General features: G+C 46.0%; 2 protein-coding genes across 2 annotated transcripts; one reads left to right on the top strand and one right to left on the bottom strand.

Moving 5' to 3' along the window:
• The first annotated feature begins 109 nt into the window (after nt 1–109).
• Nucleotides 110–15,351, top strand: ctsk (cathepsin K). Its single transcript, XM_049729414.2, has 9 exons — nt 110–170; nt 12,146–12,366; nt 12,883–13,009; nt 13,556–13,678; nt 13,750–13,902; nt 14,178–14,396; nt 14,477–14,642; nt 14,723–14,831; nt 14,921–15,351. Exons 3-9 carry the CDS (start codon nt 12,884–12,886, stop codon nt 15,018–15,020), a joined length of 996 nt encoding a protein of 331 aa, XP_049585371.1. The 5' UTR covers nt 110–170; nt 12,146–12,366; nt 12,883; the 3' UTR covers nt 15,021–15,351.
• On the bottom strand, nt 1,409–7,908 carry lingo4b (leucine rich repeat and Ig domain containing 4b). Its single transcript, XM_049729352.2, has 3 exons — nt 7,449–7,908; nt 4,618–4,723; nt 1,409–4,539 (listed from the first exon to the last, which is right to left on the bottom strand). Exon 3 carries the CDS (start codon nt 4,525–4,527, stop codon nt 2,713–2,715), a length of 1,815 nt encoding a protein of 604 aa, XP_049585309.1. The 5' UTR covers nt 4,528–4,539; nt 4,618–4,723; nt 7,449–7,908; the 3' UTR covers nt 1,409–2,712.
• Nucleotides 15,352–15,385: the final 34 nt, after the last annotated feature.

Genomic DNA, 15,385 nt, shown 5'->3' with positions numbered 1-15,385 from the left:
TGTTGTAGATATAATTTTTTTTTTTTAACACTAACGGTGTTGTCATAGCAGCGAGGTCAAATACATTATATTGTGAATTAATTTATATTTTGCTGTTGTTGCAGTGACAAAATCAAGTGTTTTCTTCTCCTGGAGGCTCCACAACAACTCTGAGGAAGATCTCCTGACAGGTAGAACATATTTGGATTGTCATTATTGTGGATGGAATATATAATTCATGTTTAAAAAAAGGGGGGGAGTCTATGACCTCATTTGGGCTCATAATTGGATGTGATCATTTGAGCCACTAGATGGCAGCAGCGTCAATATTTTGATGAGCACGTTGAGTCCCTTTCCTCTGATTGGTTAGTCAATTGGTTTTGCTCATTAGAAAAGAGTCATTTTGATTCCCAACCAAAGAAGACACCATTTGAATGATTAAGTGTGTTAGATAGTATTATTGGACAAATAAATAGTGCAAGGATATGTACATTTATAATCACACCCTTTACATAGTGTACTTTCGATTTATTCTTCTCACTTGTCATTTGGGCCAATGGGAGCTAGTGGTCGTGTTAAAATAGGCGATTCACGCGGACCGGCAGACAAACCTATGGAACAGATTGAGACAGTTGAGAGGTAATCCAAAGGGCTTTAAATCCCTACTCCTGCACGTGATTATAGGATGTTTTTCATTTTTCTAGGTTATTACTGCCCGGGGCATGAACGTGCTCTCGGGCTGCTGCTGCCGCCTCGAAATATGAGCTCAAAAGACAAAAATAGTCCTCAGTAAACTTACGAATAGAATGTGATGAATCCAAAAGTTTGGGTTTTTTTGCTTCGGTTCAGTGAACTTTGTGCTGCTCTTTTTGGTATGATCACCTTGGTCACTAGAGGGCAGCACGCGGATATATTGAAGATGGTCAGATTAGTCGTTTTGAGAGAAGATAAAGAATATGTGCCTGTGGCTATTATATTACCTGTCTACCTGTTCACTAGCTCATCAATGATGTTTCCCATTATATGTTAGCATTAAGCTAGCAGACGCGACGTGTAAATCTCTATGTCCAGTTTGACAGTGAAATGATCGTCTACATACTATAGATAATATGAAGTATCTCTTTACATAACACATGAAACCTACGAAGTCCCGTAAATGTCCACAAATGGTCTTACAATCCTTGCTGTTGTGTTGCCTTACGAGCAGGCAGGCCACTTTGGGTCTCTGTTCCAAGTCCTCCGAGTGCGGATTAAGTGCTTTGCTTATGTAAGCGGGTGTGGTTCCCTTTGTCACTAACAACAAAACAATCTCACTGCAGGAAGATTTGCTTTTAAGATGATTAGATCTGATTTTTTTTTTCTTTCTTTCTTTTTTTTTTAAATCTGCTGTTGGACAACAAGAAGAAGAAGGCAAAGCAGGAAACACGAGTCAGATTGAAACTTTAGACTTTAATAGCCATAAAGAGCATTTATTAAGGAAAAGTGACTTTTTAATGTTTTGTAGACAAATGCGTGCCTTTTTAGCCATCAAGTGTAAAATTGAAATTGAACAAGCAAGTACAAGGTTGCCTTGAGATGCAACTTGAAGTATGCCAAATCATCCTTTTCCATTGAAATGAATAGAGAATACAATTAATCTGTTCCTACCTGCCGCTAAAACCATTAAAAAATGTCTCTTTTTAAATTGAAAAATAAAACTTTTATGTTTTGAAAACATACAACGAGAAGTAAAAATAATTATAATAAAAATAATGATTAAATAATAAAAATGCTGAACCATCACTGATGAATTTTCACCACAACAATTCGAGAGGGCTTGAAATGAATTATACACTTGTGAAAAAAAACACCACTTGTGGATTGTTAAAGCATTTAATAGTTGTCACACATCAAAAGTAATTGTCAGGCTGACGACAAAATGTTAGCCTAATAGCATACAGTATTTGCCTTTGCAGAATAAAATCAAGACCTGGATGATTGAGAATCTACACTGACAATTTATAGCAAGCAGGGTAATAAAAGTAAAATACCGACGCACTCATGCTATTAGGCTAACCAGCACGCGCACACTAAAGACCTTAATATTTACAAAATGGTCAAACTTCAGAGCATATTCTCGTCTACAATGAAATAAGCGAGGCACGTATTCTCCAGTGTGGCGCAGGTACAAAAATAAAAAAAAGTACGAAAAAAGATCCTGACAAATCTGCTTAAGCTTCAAACGGTAAAGGGCACATCCTTATCTACAGGAAGCATCAGAGCCGCTAATCTACTCCACCTAGTGTATTTATTACTTTTTTTTTTTCTTTTTCTGCCTGCTGTTCACAGTGAGCATGTCTATTCGTATTGGCAATGAAAACGTTACAAAATGGCCGCTGAAACAAGCACTTGAAAGCGTTTGTAGAGTCAGAAACATTTGCTTCTGAATCGGTCAGCAGATTGATGAAATGTTTATTGGTTAAGATGAAAAAAAAAGAAATTATTTTGCTTTTACAACAAAAGTGAATTTGTCAATTTAACGCTTAGACTCATTTTCTCAACACTATGGCGATTAGGGATACACAAGTCGGTTGGTCGTTGCGTTTAATTTGTCGCCGCTTTATGAGGGGAGCGTTTCACCTGTGAGGAGTCGCTGGACCCAAAAGAACTCTTGCTCTTAAGTTAGGACAAGTCCAGGAAAGTGTCTCTGAAAGATGTCCCAGAGGTCCTCAAACCGCTGAGGCTTCGCTGGCTTTAAATGAGTTTCATGGTGAACCTGCCGCCGTCGCCGCCGTCCCCTCCGCCGCCCATGGAGGAGCGAGGGACAAAGTCGATGGTGGCCGTGTGCTTGATCTGGCCTTTGCTCTGGCTCCAAAAGAACATGAAGATGAAGCAGATGGCCACCGAGCTGAGGAAGGACAGGAAACCCATGGTGGTGGCGATGATCAGCGTCTTGGCGTCAAAGGGGTACGGCTTTGCCTGTTGAGCCGAGGAGTTGGTGGCTTGAGGGATCAGGGGCTCTTCTAACCAGTCCTCCTCTGGGAAGAAGGGGATGGTCTGGTTACGCTGGCCCCCCTTCACGTAGAGGCCGACCGTGATGCTGTCGTTGCCGGCGGCGTTGCCCGCGAGGCACTGATAGGTGCCGCTGTCGTGGACCTGCGCGAACCGCACCTCCAGGGTACCGTTGGGCAAAGCTCTGATTCTTCCCGCCGGAGAAATCACGCTCCTGTGGGATGAGATCCAAGTGATGGACGGTGCCGGATCCCCATCCGCCTTGCAGGTGAAAAGAACGGTAGTGCCGTCCTCCACCCTGGCTTCCTGCGGCCTACGGTCCAGGATTCGAGCGGGCCGGCAGGTGAAGACCCTTGTCAGCTCCTTTTCGGAAAAGTCCCTAAATTCTCGCTGCTTCGCTGCGTCGTGGGACGAGCACGTGGGTTGCCGTCCGTCAAAGTTCAAGCGTACTCGCCGACGGACCACCCAGAGCAGACGGCAGTCGCAGGACAGGGGATTCCCATCCAACCTCAGCACCTGAAGGTTCCCCACTGAGTGCAAGGTGCTCTCCTCTAAAGTCGTCAGCTGGTTTGATGTCAAGTTGAGCATTCGGAGCGAGGCGAGACCCTTGAAGGCCCCCGGCTCGACCCGCAGCAGGTTCCCGCCGGCTAGATGTAACTCTTGGAGTCTTTGGAGGTCCCGTAACAGATTCCCTTGAACAACAGTGATGGGGTTGTAGGACAGGTCCAGGAAACGCAGGTAGGCCAGGTGACGCAGAGCTGAGTACGGCACCGTGCTGAGGTTGCAGCTGCTGATGACCAGAGCGGTCAGGTTGAGTCCGGTAAAGCTGTTGCCGGCGACCGTGTCCAGCGAGGGCCAGTTGGCCAGGATCAGGGTGTGCAGCCGGTGCAGTCGGCGGAAAGCATTGTTAGGCAGCGTCGTAATGGTGAGGCGCAGCATGCGAAGGTACGTGAGGCTCTGCAGGTGAGACAACGCCTCGGTGGGAATGGACGTCAAATTACTACGATTGATGTTGAGCTCCTGCAAACTCTGCAAACCAAAGAAAGCTCGCTGGGAAATGAACACCAAGTCATTCTCGTCGGCGTCCAGCGTCTGCAGATTCACCGTCTCTCTGAAGGTGTAGTCCAGGAAAACCAGAATCTCATTATGGCTCAGATCGAGATATCGTAGACCGGACAGGCCAGAGAAAACACCCACGGGGAGGATCTTGAGCCGATTATTCTTAATCCGAAGCGTCCTGAGATTCTGTAGCCCCTGAAAAGCTTCCACCTCAATCATGGAGATCATATTGTCACTGAGGTCCAGATCTTGAAGTTCATGGAGGCCAGAGAACTGGCGGCGCCCCACCGTCCGAATTTTGTTGTAGGTTAAATCCAAATGCTTCGCATCGCCGGGAAAGCCCTCCGGGACGGAGTTCAAATGTTTCCCGGAGCAGATGACTTCCTTAGCGTCGGGCCGACACGAGCATCGAGGAGGGCAGCTCCCTGCGGAGACGTCCAGTCCCACCTGGAGCAGGATGCCCCACGCCAGCCATCCACCCAGAGACTCCGCAAACATCTTACCCCCTTTCTGAAAAGACATAAAGGAAGGACGTCACTTGGTTGCCGACGAAGTAGAATTTGGACGACTTGTTCCGACAAACAGTACCGTGTCAGCGCCCGAGTGCAGAGGATCATAACCAGCACCGGTCAAGTTGGAGTCAATCTTGGGTCTGGCGGGTTTTTCTTATTCTGGTCATCCCAGCTAGCGTAGCCTAGAGCAAACAAAGAGAGACGTGCGTCGACAGTAAATTCATGAAACACTGAAGTTGCTTTTTTTTTTCATTAAAACATGAAATGTGCTAATGCTGATTAGAAAACATTGCAGCTCTGCTTAGCTTAGACATGAATTCAAAATGGCCGACACGTCCGACAGACTTTTTTGTATCCAAAACATTTTTTTTTTTTTTTTAAATCCCGCCAAAAAGCACCCTCGGAGGCGTCCATGTGAAACGGAGCCCGCGTTGCCGCCAAAAGCTGCAAGCGGCGCCTCCAAAGGTGCACATGAGGCCTCCACGGGACGCCTTGAGGCGAGCATCTGGCACTGGACCAGCCCAGCCCAGCCCGTATGTGTGCCATCGAGTTACATTTGGAAAGAGTTGACTCGAGGCTTGCATGCATGAGGCTTTTTTGAAACCCAATGAAAAAGCAGAACACACCCGAGCACAAACTTTGCCTTTTGTCCTTTGTCCCCAACTCTGTGCCAGACATTCCCGCGGTCTAGAGTTGTGATCCGGTCTGATCCGGGCTAGTGAGAGACACGGGCTGGCAGGTGTGTGGCATCTCAACAACTGCCAATCACTGATTGGTGTCAAACCCCCCCCCCTCAAACTCGCTATGCTGCCGGCGGGGGTCACAACCCGCCATTTTGTCAAATCCCGCCGGCCGCTTCACGACTTCCTCCGCTGTCGTCGCCGACCTGCCGTGCGATGAAGCCTTTTCTGGAAACAGGTGCATCGCAAACGTAGCCGTTCGTCCTTCTAGGCCCCGGAAAACGCCGACCCAACCAACACGGTTCTGTTGTGTGACACTCGTGATATATTTAGCTGACGGCGGTGAGAACAACAAGAGCCTCAAATCCCCAATTAAAGGAGACTCGCATGTACATTTTGGCGTGCCTCTTTTTATGAGCTTGTGGCACCTGCCGCAGTGTGGCGGACCCCGGAGGCCTGCAGCATGCAAGTAGCAAAAATTGTTGCCTGCAGAACACTGCAGAAATGAGCAGCTGCTTTATGAGCGTCACAAAAAGTCCCTTCCCTGGGGATGGACCTTTACCAGCCTGCCGCTTGATGTTACAAAACAGACACAAAGACTAAAAACGCCAAGAACCAAAAACCCAAACAGTCGCGTGAGAGCGACGTGAACGCAACCGAGACGAGTCCCGTTTGAATCAGCAATATTAATAATAGCCGGCATAAATGAGGCGAGGGATTTAGTCTCAGCGCAGCACCGCCTCGCAAATTAGGTCGTCGTGGCAAATTGACCCTGCCCCTTGCGTGAGGAAGTTTCGCAGGCGAGCCCTGGCTCTTAATTTGTTTAGTCGATCTTCTCTAAGGAAGGTTCTTACTTTTAATTGACACTTTAAGATTTCTCTTTTTAAATCTGATTTGACAAAGCTGTCAACGCCAGTGGAAGCGTCTTGGCGTTACCGCGGCAACGCTCCAATCCTTTTTAAAAAACAGATTAGGCCAACGTGCTTTTGCCAGCTTCTTTTATAATCTATTGTTTAATCATTTCAGCGTATTGCTTTTTGGAGAGCCCTTCATAATCCTCTTAGCTGGTCGTTATTTGTGCGCCTCCTGTGCGAAAAGGCCCAAATCGTGCCACCTCCTCGCCGCTATACGTCCATGACGTCATCGCCGAACGCATGAACAAACAAAAACTGAGATCTCGGTTCATCCATGTATTGGGGTTACCAGAAGATGCTATGCTAATCTTCGTTAGCCTGTCTATACTTTAAGCTTGGAGACTTCTGTTCGATAAAATGACATGATTTAGATAAGCATATTAGCTTTGATGTATTCTACGGTGTCCCAAAAGAAAAGTGCTAACAGTTGTGAGCACTTGGTCATCCTCCCGAGCACCAAGGCTATGCGGTGATGCTTGGTCGCCAGCCAAACGCTCAATTTAATCAGGAGCTTTTTATGAGCACAAAGTGTTTTCATGATTCATTTGGAGCATTAAGGTGTACATGGGGTGGAGGGGCGCTAATAGCTGCCAGGTTGCTAACGGCTTCCTTCCATCTGCGAATGACGAACGGCGACAACTTTGACTCCTTTCCTCGCTCCTATGCGTCACTGCTTGCTCCGAAAAAAGGTGACGTTAACTCGACAAGAAGCTCTCGAAATTTTAACTTCCTCAATGAAAGAACCAGCGTAACTTTTTGTACACCCTCGGTTTCGTACGATTCATCGAACGTTCGTACAAAAAAAGGCGTAACTCGTTTCCCAAAACTGATTCATGTTCATGCAACATCCTGTGCGTTAAATGTCCATTCATCACTTAATTAGTCATTTATATTTATTTCTTATTATTTTCTGTACGCAAAATATAGTTCCTCTCTATAAAAGGTATTTTCAATCTTTTTTTATTGACTGTGCTTTTCAATTCAATTAAGAGATCGATGCCCAAAAAAAAAAAAAAAAAATTCTATATAACACCTGAAAATGAGATCTTTATTCCAGTTGCATGCTAAATAAGTGATTTCATTGTTCAGCCAACCTTGAGAAGAACTATTTGGATTAAACCCAAAGTACATCAAGCGCTGTCCCAGTTCTGACTCAATCAAGCGTAACATGACCGGCACGTCCATAAAGCTGATTTAGTAGAAACGCAAAATAACACAACTACACAAAGCTGTCTGCTGCATCAGCTGCGTGAAAACAATAACAATCGATTGTCCGCCATTAAAAAAAAAAAAAAAAAAGTAAGTCTACATACCAGTTTGGACGAGCTTCCATGGCAGCTTCTTTCACCTCCACTTTCTTGTCTCTATGATGTCCACACGCGCTCCTCGTCCTGATTTACTTGACGGAACCTCCGAGAGTCGTCATGATTGGACCACGGCGAGAATCCAGGTCGACTTTGCGTGCGCGCGTGTGTGTATGTGTGTGAGGGAGAGAAAGTTGCTGCCGCATCTTCATCCCTCTCCCCCTCCTCCTCCTCCTCCCTCCCGTTTGAGGCGGCGAGCACGTGATCCTTTCCGTTCCGCCAATGGAGGCACGTCATGCCCTCGTAACACAACGGCGCTGTTTGGAATCCGCTTCCAAACTTCTGGCGAGGGAAATTCTTACATTTAAATTTCAAAATAGTCAAGGTCCCTTGATAGCGAGGTGAAGCATCTCGTCATTGACACCTACGTGACGGGACACGCATAATCAGAATATGGTTGGGAAAATTTCCAATCTGTCAGCTTTAAGAGGATTTTATTTTTTTTGTGGATGTGGCGAGGTGCTTCATTTACTTCTCGGCCTGCAATGAGAGTTACGATCGTCAATTGTAGAGATTGTTGCTTCCAAAATGATCTTCGAGCATTTTTGTTGATTGTTGTAGCTAGTAGAAAATTTGGGGAATTTGCAAAAAATATATATTTATTTTTACTTTCATTTTGATTTTACTGATTACATGTATTTTCCCCAAAAAGCCAATTCATTAGTCATAAGAATAAAATAAAAAAAAGAGCGATTCTATGAGGGCCTTCGTTAAAACAGCAAATACTAAATCCAAACAGAATTATTGAAGCTTATTCATGTTATTTCTTATTCCACCACTGCTAAAAAGAAAAAAATGATGCCAACCATAAGTCATAATTAATAAGTGTTTTGATGCATTCGGGGCCAGTCGGGTCCAAACGCACTCTTGTGATTCTCCATTTTCAAATCCAGAGGGGCTCAATTAGATTCGGCAGAATTAAAAGTGAGCAACCGAGCGGTGATCTTTCACCTTTTCTGTCCGGATCTTCAAACAAACAGCAGTCAGCTCAAGACACCAGGGCTCAATAGGGAGCCAATTAGTTTCAAAGTCAACACATACTACACACATTGTGCACGCATCAGCATTGAGCTTCATGAAAGAAAATGTAGAATCTGTAAAACTGATGTTTGAGCCTCAGGATCCCTTTTCTGCTTCGTAGACACAAAAGCAAGAATGGGCAACTGCGACCTTTAATCCAAGCTGCTGTCGACCGCGGCTCACGCTCACACACTGAAGCCTTACCGGAATGCCTGCCTCCGTAACGGTTTTTAAAATGTCTTCTGGCCTGTGCCGAGACATTTGCATTATGCCAGCTCGCTGAGAGAGAGTCCCGCACGCTGGTGGGCGGCGGTGGGGGTTGTGCACAAGGAGGTAATAGCCGCCCGTAACATCTGGCCATCCTGCTGCCATCTGTAGGCTCCGCCTCCCTAAAGAAAGATGAATTATATGTAGGGATTAGATCCTGCCTCGTCCTTCAGCGTTTTATTCAAACCTATTCGGCGACACGGCCTTGAAATCTCTGATATACGATTGAAAGTTATTTTCTCTCGGCAAACGCGATCTTTAATCAGTTTAAAAGTTCAATCATTTCATATCGTAAAGTGAGAATGGCTCAGCTGGTCTTTGTGCGAAGAGTAACGGCGGACTCCCGCCGGCTCTGACACACTCGTTCGTCATGTGGAGGCGCACAGGTGAGGCTGGGCGACCTCGGTAAAATATTTACGGCTTGGAAGCGCATACCTCGGGGTCAAAAGTTTGCCACGTGGGGATAAATCACTGCTTTTGCAAGGTAATCTGTAAATGGGCACCATGGTTTACACCGAGCTCCCGTCTTGACATTCGTTCCGCTCATATTGTTTGGTTCTTTCAAGGACTAGTTTCTTGTTGTTTAAAAAAAAAAAACGTTAGCGGGTCAGGCAAGTCATTAAATGAAAAATGAACGGTTAGCCAAATGGCTACGTTAGCAACACTGGCGTGCTTTTGTAAACAAGCTCCGCTCAGTTGGCAGCCATGTTGTAAGTGTAAGCAAAGCACATCAGCGAACTTTCAAACCCCAAAAAACTACTTTTGAAAAATAAACAATCCAAGATGGCCGCCGGCACATTTGGGAAGTCACAGCACAACTCCAAATGTGCTGCATCCCTGTTTGGCGGTGAAGCATGTGACCTTCAGAGCGTCACGTAAATCCCGTCATCATGAACGAAAGCCGGGGCGACGTTGAAAGTCGCAGCGCTAATACGCCAAGAAATGGACCTTTTAAATCCACGCTCGGGCCACAGCTGCCGCCGTCTCTAATGAGGCTACATGTCGTGCGCGCCGCCGCAGACACACGTGTTTAATTCGTGCACGTCAGCGCTTTCACAGCTCTAAAAATATGAATTAAAGGCCAGGAGTGTAGCGTAGCCAAGCCGTGACGACTGCTAATCCGAGTCGGAGGCGGGATCAGCATGTGGCGGATCGAGAGTCAGAAAAATTCTGAATGTGTGTCGCCAGCTTGTTTTGTGACTTGGCCGGGGCGTGATTAGCGGGCCTTTCTGTCTCTCTCTCTCTCTCTCTCCGGCCTCCGAATCCAAAGTAATCTCAGCAAACACGACGTCACATGCGCTCGCCCACATGAAGCGATTAGACGCCAGGGAGCCCGAACGACTTTGTTTTGTTCTTCCGCCGCCGCGGTACTCTGGTTCCGTCGGGAATCCCGAGTCGCGCTCATTGTTGTGAAGCCAGAAGATAAGATTGCAGCCTAAAAATATGCAGAGGTCAAAAGGTCACGGCAGGTGAAACTGGAGCCTGAGGGGTCCGCCGACTGGTTGGAATAGCGGCGCGTGGCGAGAAAGACAAACGACGGCCGAGTTGAAGTTGAAATGAGTTTTGTGACCTACTTTACCTTCGTGGAACATTGTGTGCCTACCATCTTCCCTCCCAAAAAGTCTGTATTTAAAAGCTTCTATTTTTGATGAGACCTGCCCTGAATCATTTCCGAGTGATGCACCAAGATATAAAGCGAGGGAATTTCCCATGATGCATCTTTCTCCTCCTTTCCGTCTCACTCTTAATATTTTTTTTAGTTTGTTAGTTAGACCTGACTTCAAAACTGCTTACCGTTATTTTTTGTCATCGTATTTTACTTGGTTTTGCATTCCTACGACCTAACTTAACGCAACTAGCTTAACTGCACTGTTGTTAGCGTTTAACCCGGATTGTCTGGATCGAAATTGACTCGACTTTTCCCATCGATGGTATTACAGTCAAAAAGTCATTTGGATGTTTTTCCATTCGTATTTTTTTGGGCGTAATTTCCCGTCATACACAATCAAGAGGTCAGGAGGTAAAAAAGACCAGCGGCTGTAATCCGCCGAGGTCAAAAACAAGCCTTAAACCCTCTTTGGTGTCTGCGGTTGTCGTTAATCTGGCGAGCGGGCAGCCGCTGAAAAGTGCTGTCGAAAAAAAGCTTCTCGGCAATAACGTCGCTCGTCTTACGTAAGGTCCCTGGCGACTCCCCTATAGATCACTATAGCATATCCGGCTGATGTAAAAGAACTGATCCTCGGGGAGAACGAGTCCAACAGGAAGCTGATGATAAATTTCACCTAATCTTATGTAATACAAGAATAAAGTTTTTTGTTTTGTTTCTTTTAATAATGAGACCGCAAGATTTCGATCCCGCCGCCTCTGCGGGCCGATCAGTCCGTCATCTCATCATCTTAAGTGGCGTCGCCGTCGTGGAGGAGCTTTGGGACGCGGAAAAGTAAATGAAAATGAAGCGTCATCAATCAAGAGCCAAAGCGAGCGCGGCGGTCCCGCGGGCGCCACTTAGCATCGTTACGCCGCCGAGCTCCTACGTGACCTTGAAAGGCGGGAAAGCTTCGTCATCACTTTTTAGCTCTAAATCATGAGCTCTAAATCTATATTTTTTAAAAAAGATCATTTGAAGAGAGCAGAAATACATTTTCAATGAGGCATGAGAACGAAGTCGTATTGTTTTATGAGATTTATAAAAGCCGGCATGAACGAACAAGTGTACCTAATAAAATGGCCTGCTCCGGTTTTGCTTTGCTCGCTGTGTCAGCTCTCACATGACCGAGACGACGGTCCCTTTTTCTATATATTTAGACATGTCGATGTTCATGTACAAATCAGGCATGTGACTAGCGCCATGAGGAAGCGCTAGCGTGCGGCCTCCATTTTGTCTCCATTCTATAAATGTACTTGTTTCCATTTTGTGATGACCACCTGAGGAAATGTGTCACTTGATGTTTTTTTCATCATTGGCACGCAAACGTTCACGGGACACTTCATTAGGTACATTGAGATCCAACGCAAAAATTCAGCCTTCGTTTGACGACGGCATCAAATTTGTCTTTTCTCGGAAAAATATTCCCCCCACACCATTTTTACAGATTGTCAGACATTTTGTTTTTGAAGCGGACATTTTAAGAGATCAAGATCTCAGTGCTGTCCATGTGCTACAAAACTCGAGGTACTATGAATTTAAATTTGTCCGGAGACTGTCAAAAAAACGATTCATGTGATTATTACTTATTGATAGTTCATGGAGCTCCATGAACCCGTGATATAGCGAGGCAACAATTGATGATGTCATACATCCCAAACATCCTCAAAGTAGGATGTTCTCTTATTTCAACCCTTCCTGCGTTTTTTTCCAGCTGCGTCAGCAAACGTTGTTTATAATGAAGCACGCTGGCCCGCCGAGTGAAACCAGATGTCCTCTTCTCACAACTCCTCCCCGGACCCCAAACTCCTTTTGTACTTCCTCAAAAATTCCTCTACATATAAACCAGACACTGCTGACCTACTTGCACATTGGACCCGCCCGGCGTCAAAACAGAACCACTTGAACGGACTCTGACCGACTTCTGGACTTTAGGTACGTCAACTTTTATGTTTGACTTTAAAGTTTACTTTCTGCTCTGCAAATGTTGTTTTCCTTTTAATTAGCACCAAAGTTCTTAAGTCGAAGAACCAAAGTGAAAACAAAATACAGACTAGGTTAAAAAAAAAAGTGCTGATTCAGCTTCTGTATTCAAACTAAAGTAAAAAAAAATAGACAAAACTTCCAAATATACTTAAGTAGAAAAGAAAAAATACATTTTTATTTTAGAGTGGCTCGAGCGTCGCAAACAAAAGCTGAAAATGTATCCTCCTTGTTGGTTGCCATGGATACAGCAAGCCCTGTTTATACAAGCAATAAGACCCGCGGGCAAAATCCTACAACAAAATATGAGCTAGTAAAGAATGAGAATTTTTAACCAACTTGAGGTCGAAAAAAAAAAACAAAGAACCGAACTGACTTCAAGTACGCTAGCAAGAAAATGACAGATGGAATGCAAATGGTGCTAACAAGCAATTCTGATGTGGCGATTTTGCATTTGTGCTTGTGCAGGATGTGGCAACGTTGCCTGAGCGTGTTTTTGCTGGCCGCCTCGGCTCTGGCCCGCCTGGATCAGGTGACCCTGGACAACCAATGGGAGCAGTGGAAGCTAACGCACCGGCGGGAATACAACGCCATAGTCAGTGTGTTTGTATTATGGTTTCCTCTTGGAACAATTGTTCCCAAAGTTTCAAAATTCCAGGGCCGTGCTTAAGGGGTGGCCAACGGGCCAATGTTGCGTCATTAGCGAGCCAATTTTTTTTTTTAAGCGTCAATCATGTATTTCAGGTTATGATTAGGGTTTTAAACTGGGCTTGAACTTTCAAAATAAGTGCGTAGTTTACCTTTCTAAAATGGCTGCTGATATCTCGTGTGTAGTTTAGCGAGAGTGCCAATGTCACACAGGCTTGGTCTTTATTTGCCGTGTTTTGCGCTACTAAAGAGGGAGGATGTCCCGAGACTGCAATGTGATCTGCTTTTAATCGTCCTGATTAAAAAAATCCAGGCTGCGGCATCAAGCAGTCATTTGGGGCTAATTAAAATGTCAATTTGACCCATTTGCCCAGATGGATGACTTTCAATTTGTCTGCTCCTCTCTTAGTCTGCTTTTCCCTAAGTTGCCCAAGAAGCAATGAGCAAGTCCCTTTTTTTTATATATATACTCTGTCTTCTTCCTCTCGACCAGGATGAGGAGGGCATCCGGCGGGCCATCTGGGAGAAGAACGCGCTGATGATCGAGGCTCACAACCAGGAGGCGGCGCTGGGCCTGCACTCGTACGAGCTGGGAATGAACCACCTGGGAGATATGGTGAGAAATAAAATATTCATATATAAATATAGATCAGAGCCGCAAGACGCCAGAATGTGCTGCGCTTGCAGACGTCGGAGGAAGTGGTGGAGAAGATGATGGGCTTGGAGATGCCCATGACTCGGGAACGGGGATTCACTATGAGCCCCGAGGAGAAGACCGTCCCGCTGCCCAAGTCGGTGGACTACCGCAAGATGGGCATGGTGACGTCGGTCAAAGACCAGGTGTGTCATCTTCACAAGTCACGGTCGTCATTCAACACACATCATAATGACAACAAGAACTTTAGGTTTTTTTTAGAGATGAAGGTTTTTTGTCATAATGTAAAAACGTCTCTGAATAAGCAACATTCAAAAAGCTTCACATAATCCAAGGCCAATATTAAAAGGGATGAAATACTGACACCTACTGGACAAGTAGAAGAATGCACCTAACAAATCAACACTTGTTTTTTTTTTTGTTTTGTTTTTGTTTTGTTTTTTTTTTTTTTGCTGCTCAGGGTACATGCGGCTCGTGCTGGGCCTTCAGCTCGGCGGGGGCCTTGGAGGGTCAGCTGGCCAAGACCACGGGAGAACTGAGAGACCTTAGTCCTCAAAACCTGGTGGACTGCGTGACAGAGAACAGCGGCTGTGGAGGAGGTTACATGACCAACGCCTTCAAGTACGTCAGGGACAATGGCGGCATCGACTCGGACGAGGCCTACCCTTACGTGGCACAGGTGACTTTCCGGAATGGCAACAACTATCTTCTCAATGCTGGACAATTTGAGATATTTTTCCTCTGCGGCGCCCCCTGCAGGCGCAGATGTGCCGCTACAACTCATCGGCCGAAGCGGCCGAGTGCCGCAGCTACAAGGAAATTCCCGAAGGCGACGAGCACGCCCTGGCCGTGGCGCTCTTCAAGGTCGGCCCTATCGCTGTTGGCATTGACGCCTCCCTGGGGACCTTCCAGTTCTACCAGAGAGGTCAGTGAACGCCACATCAAAACTTCATCGCATCCCAACCTGGTCACTTCAAGCCGTCCGTCCCCTTGTCACATGACCAGGCATTTACTACGACTCCAACTGCAACAAAGACGACATCAACCACGCCGTGCTGGCGGTGGGCTACGGCGTGACGGCCCGGGGCAAGAAGTTCTGGCTCATCAAGAACAGGTGTGATGTCATCATCACGTGACATCATCTCAAGGACGCTGTCGCTATGGTAACATTTTTTGAATGGTTCACATTTGTCTTTCTGGCAGCTGGAGCGACAGCTGGGGCAACAAAGGCTACATCAAGATGGCGCGTAACCGCGGCAACCTGTGCGGCATCGCCAATTTGGCCAGCTACCCCGTCGTGTGAGCGCTCGACGCTTCTCCTTTCTCGTTCGTCTATATCTCGTCCTTCGCCCATCTCCGTGGCAACCAGTTTTCATGTCTCTGTGGCTGTTAGCTGCTGTTAGCTGAAAGGTTTTGTTTGAATGGAAAGCGCGCACATACGTGGCGTCGCTGGCCGACGCAGTTCGACGGGACCCCAGACGTGACGTAATGATGGCCGCAATACAAATTTGTATTTGTGTCATTTTGTCATGTGTGAGCTTTCGTACACTTCAGCACTTTTGTTGTGATCATTATTGTTATTCATGTGTAAAAAGTAATGTTTTGTATGAAATGAAATTAAAGATCTAAAGGCAGTGACGTCATACCTGTCTACTTGCAGTACACGCA

Source organism: Syngnathus scovelli, chromosome 9 (genome assembly GCF_024217435.2).
Source record: "Syngnathus scovelli strain Florida chromosome 9, RoL_Ssco_1.2, whole genome shotgun sequence".
Lineage (NCBI taxonomy): Eukaryota > Metazoa > Chordata > Actinopteri > Syngnathiformes > Syngnathidae > Syngnathus > Syngnathus scovelli.
The sequence above is the reverse complement of the archived record's forward strand: the minus strand, read 5'-3'. Positions and strand labels throughout refer to the sequence as shown.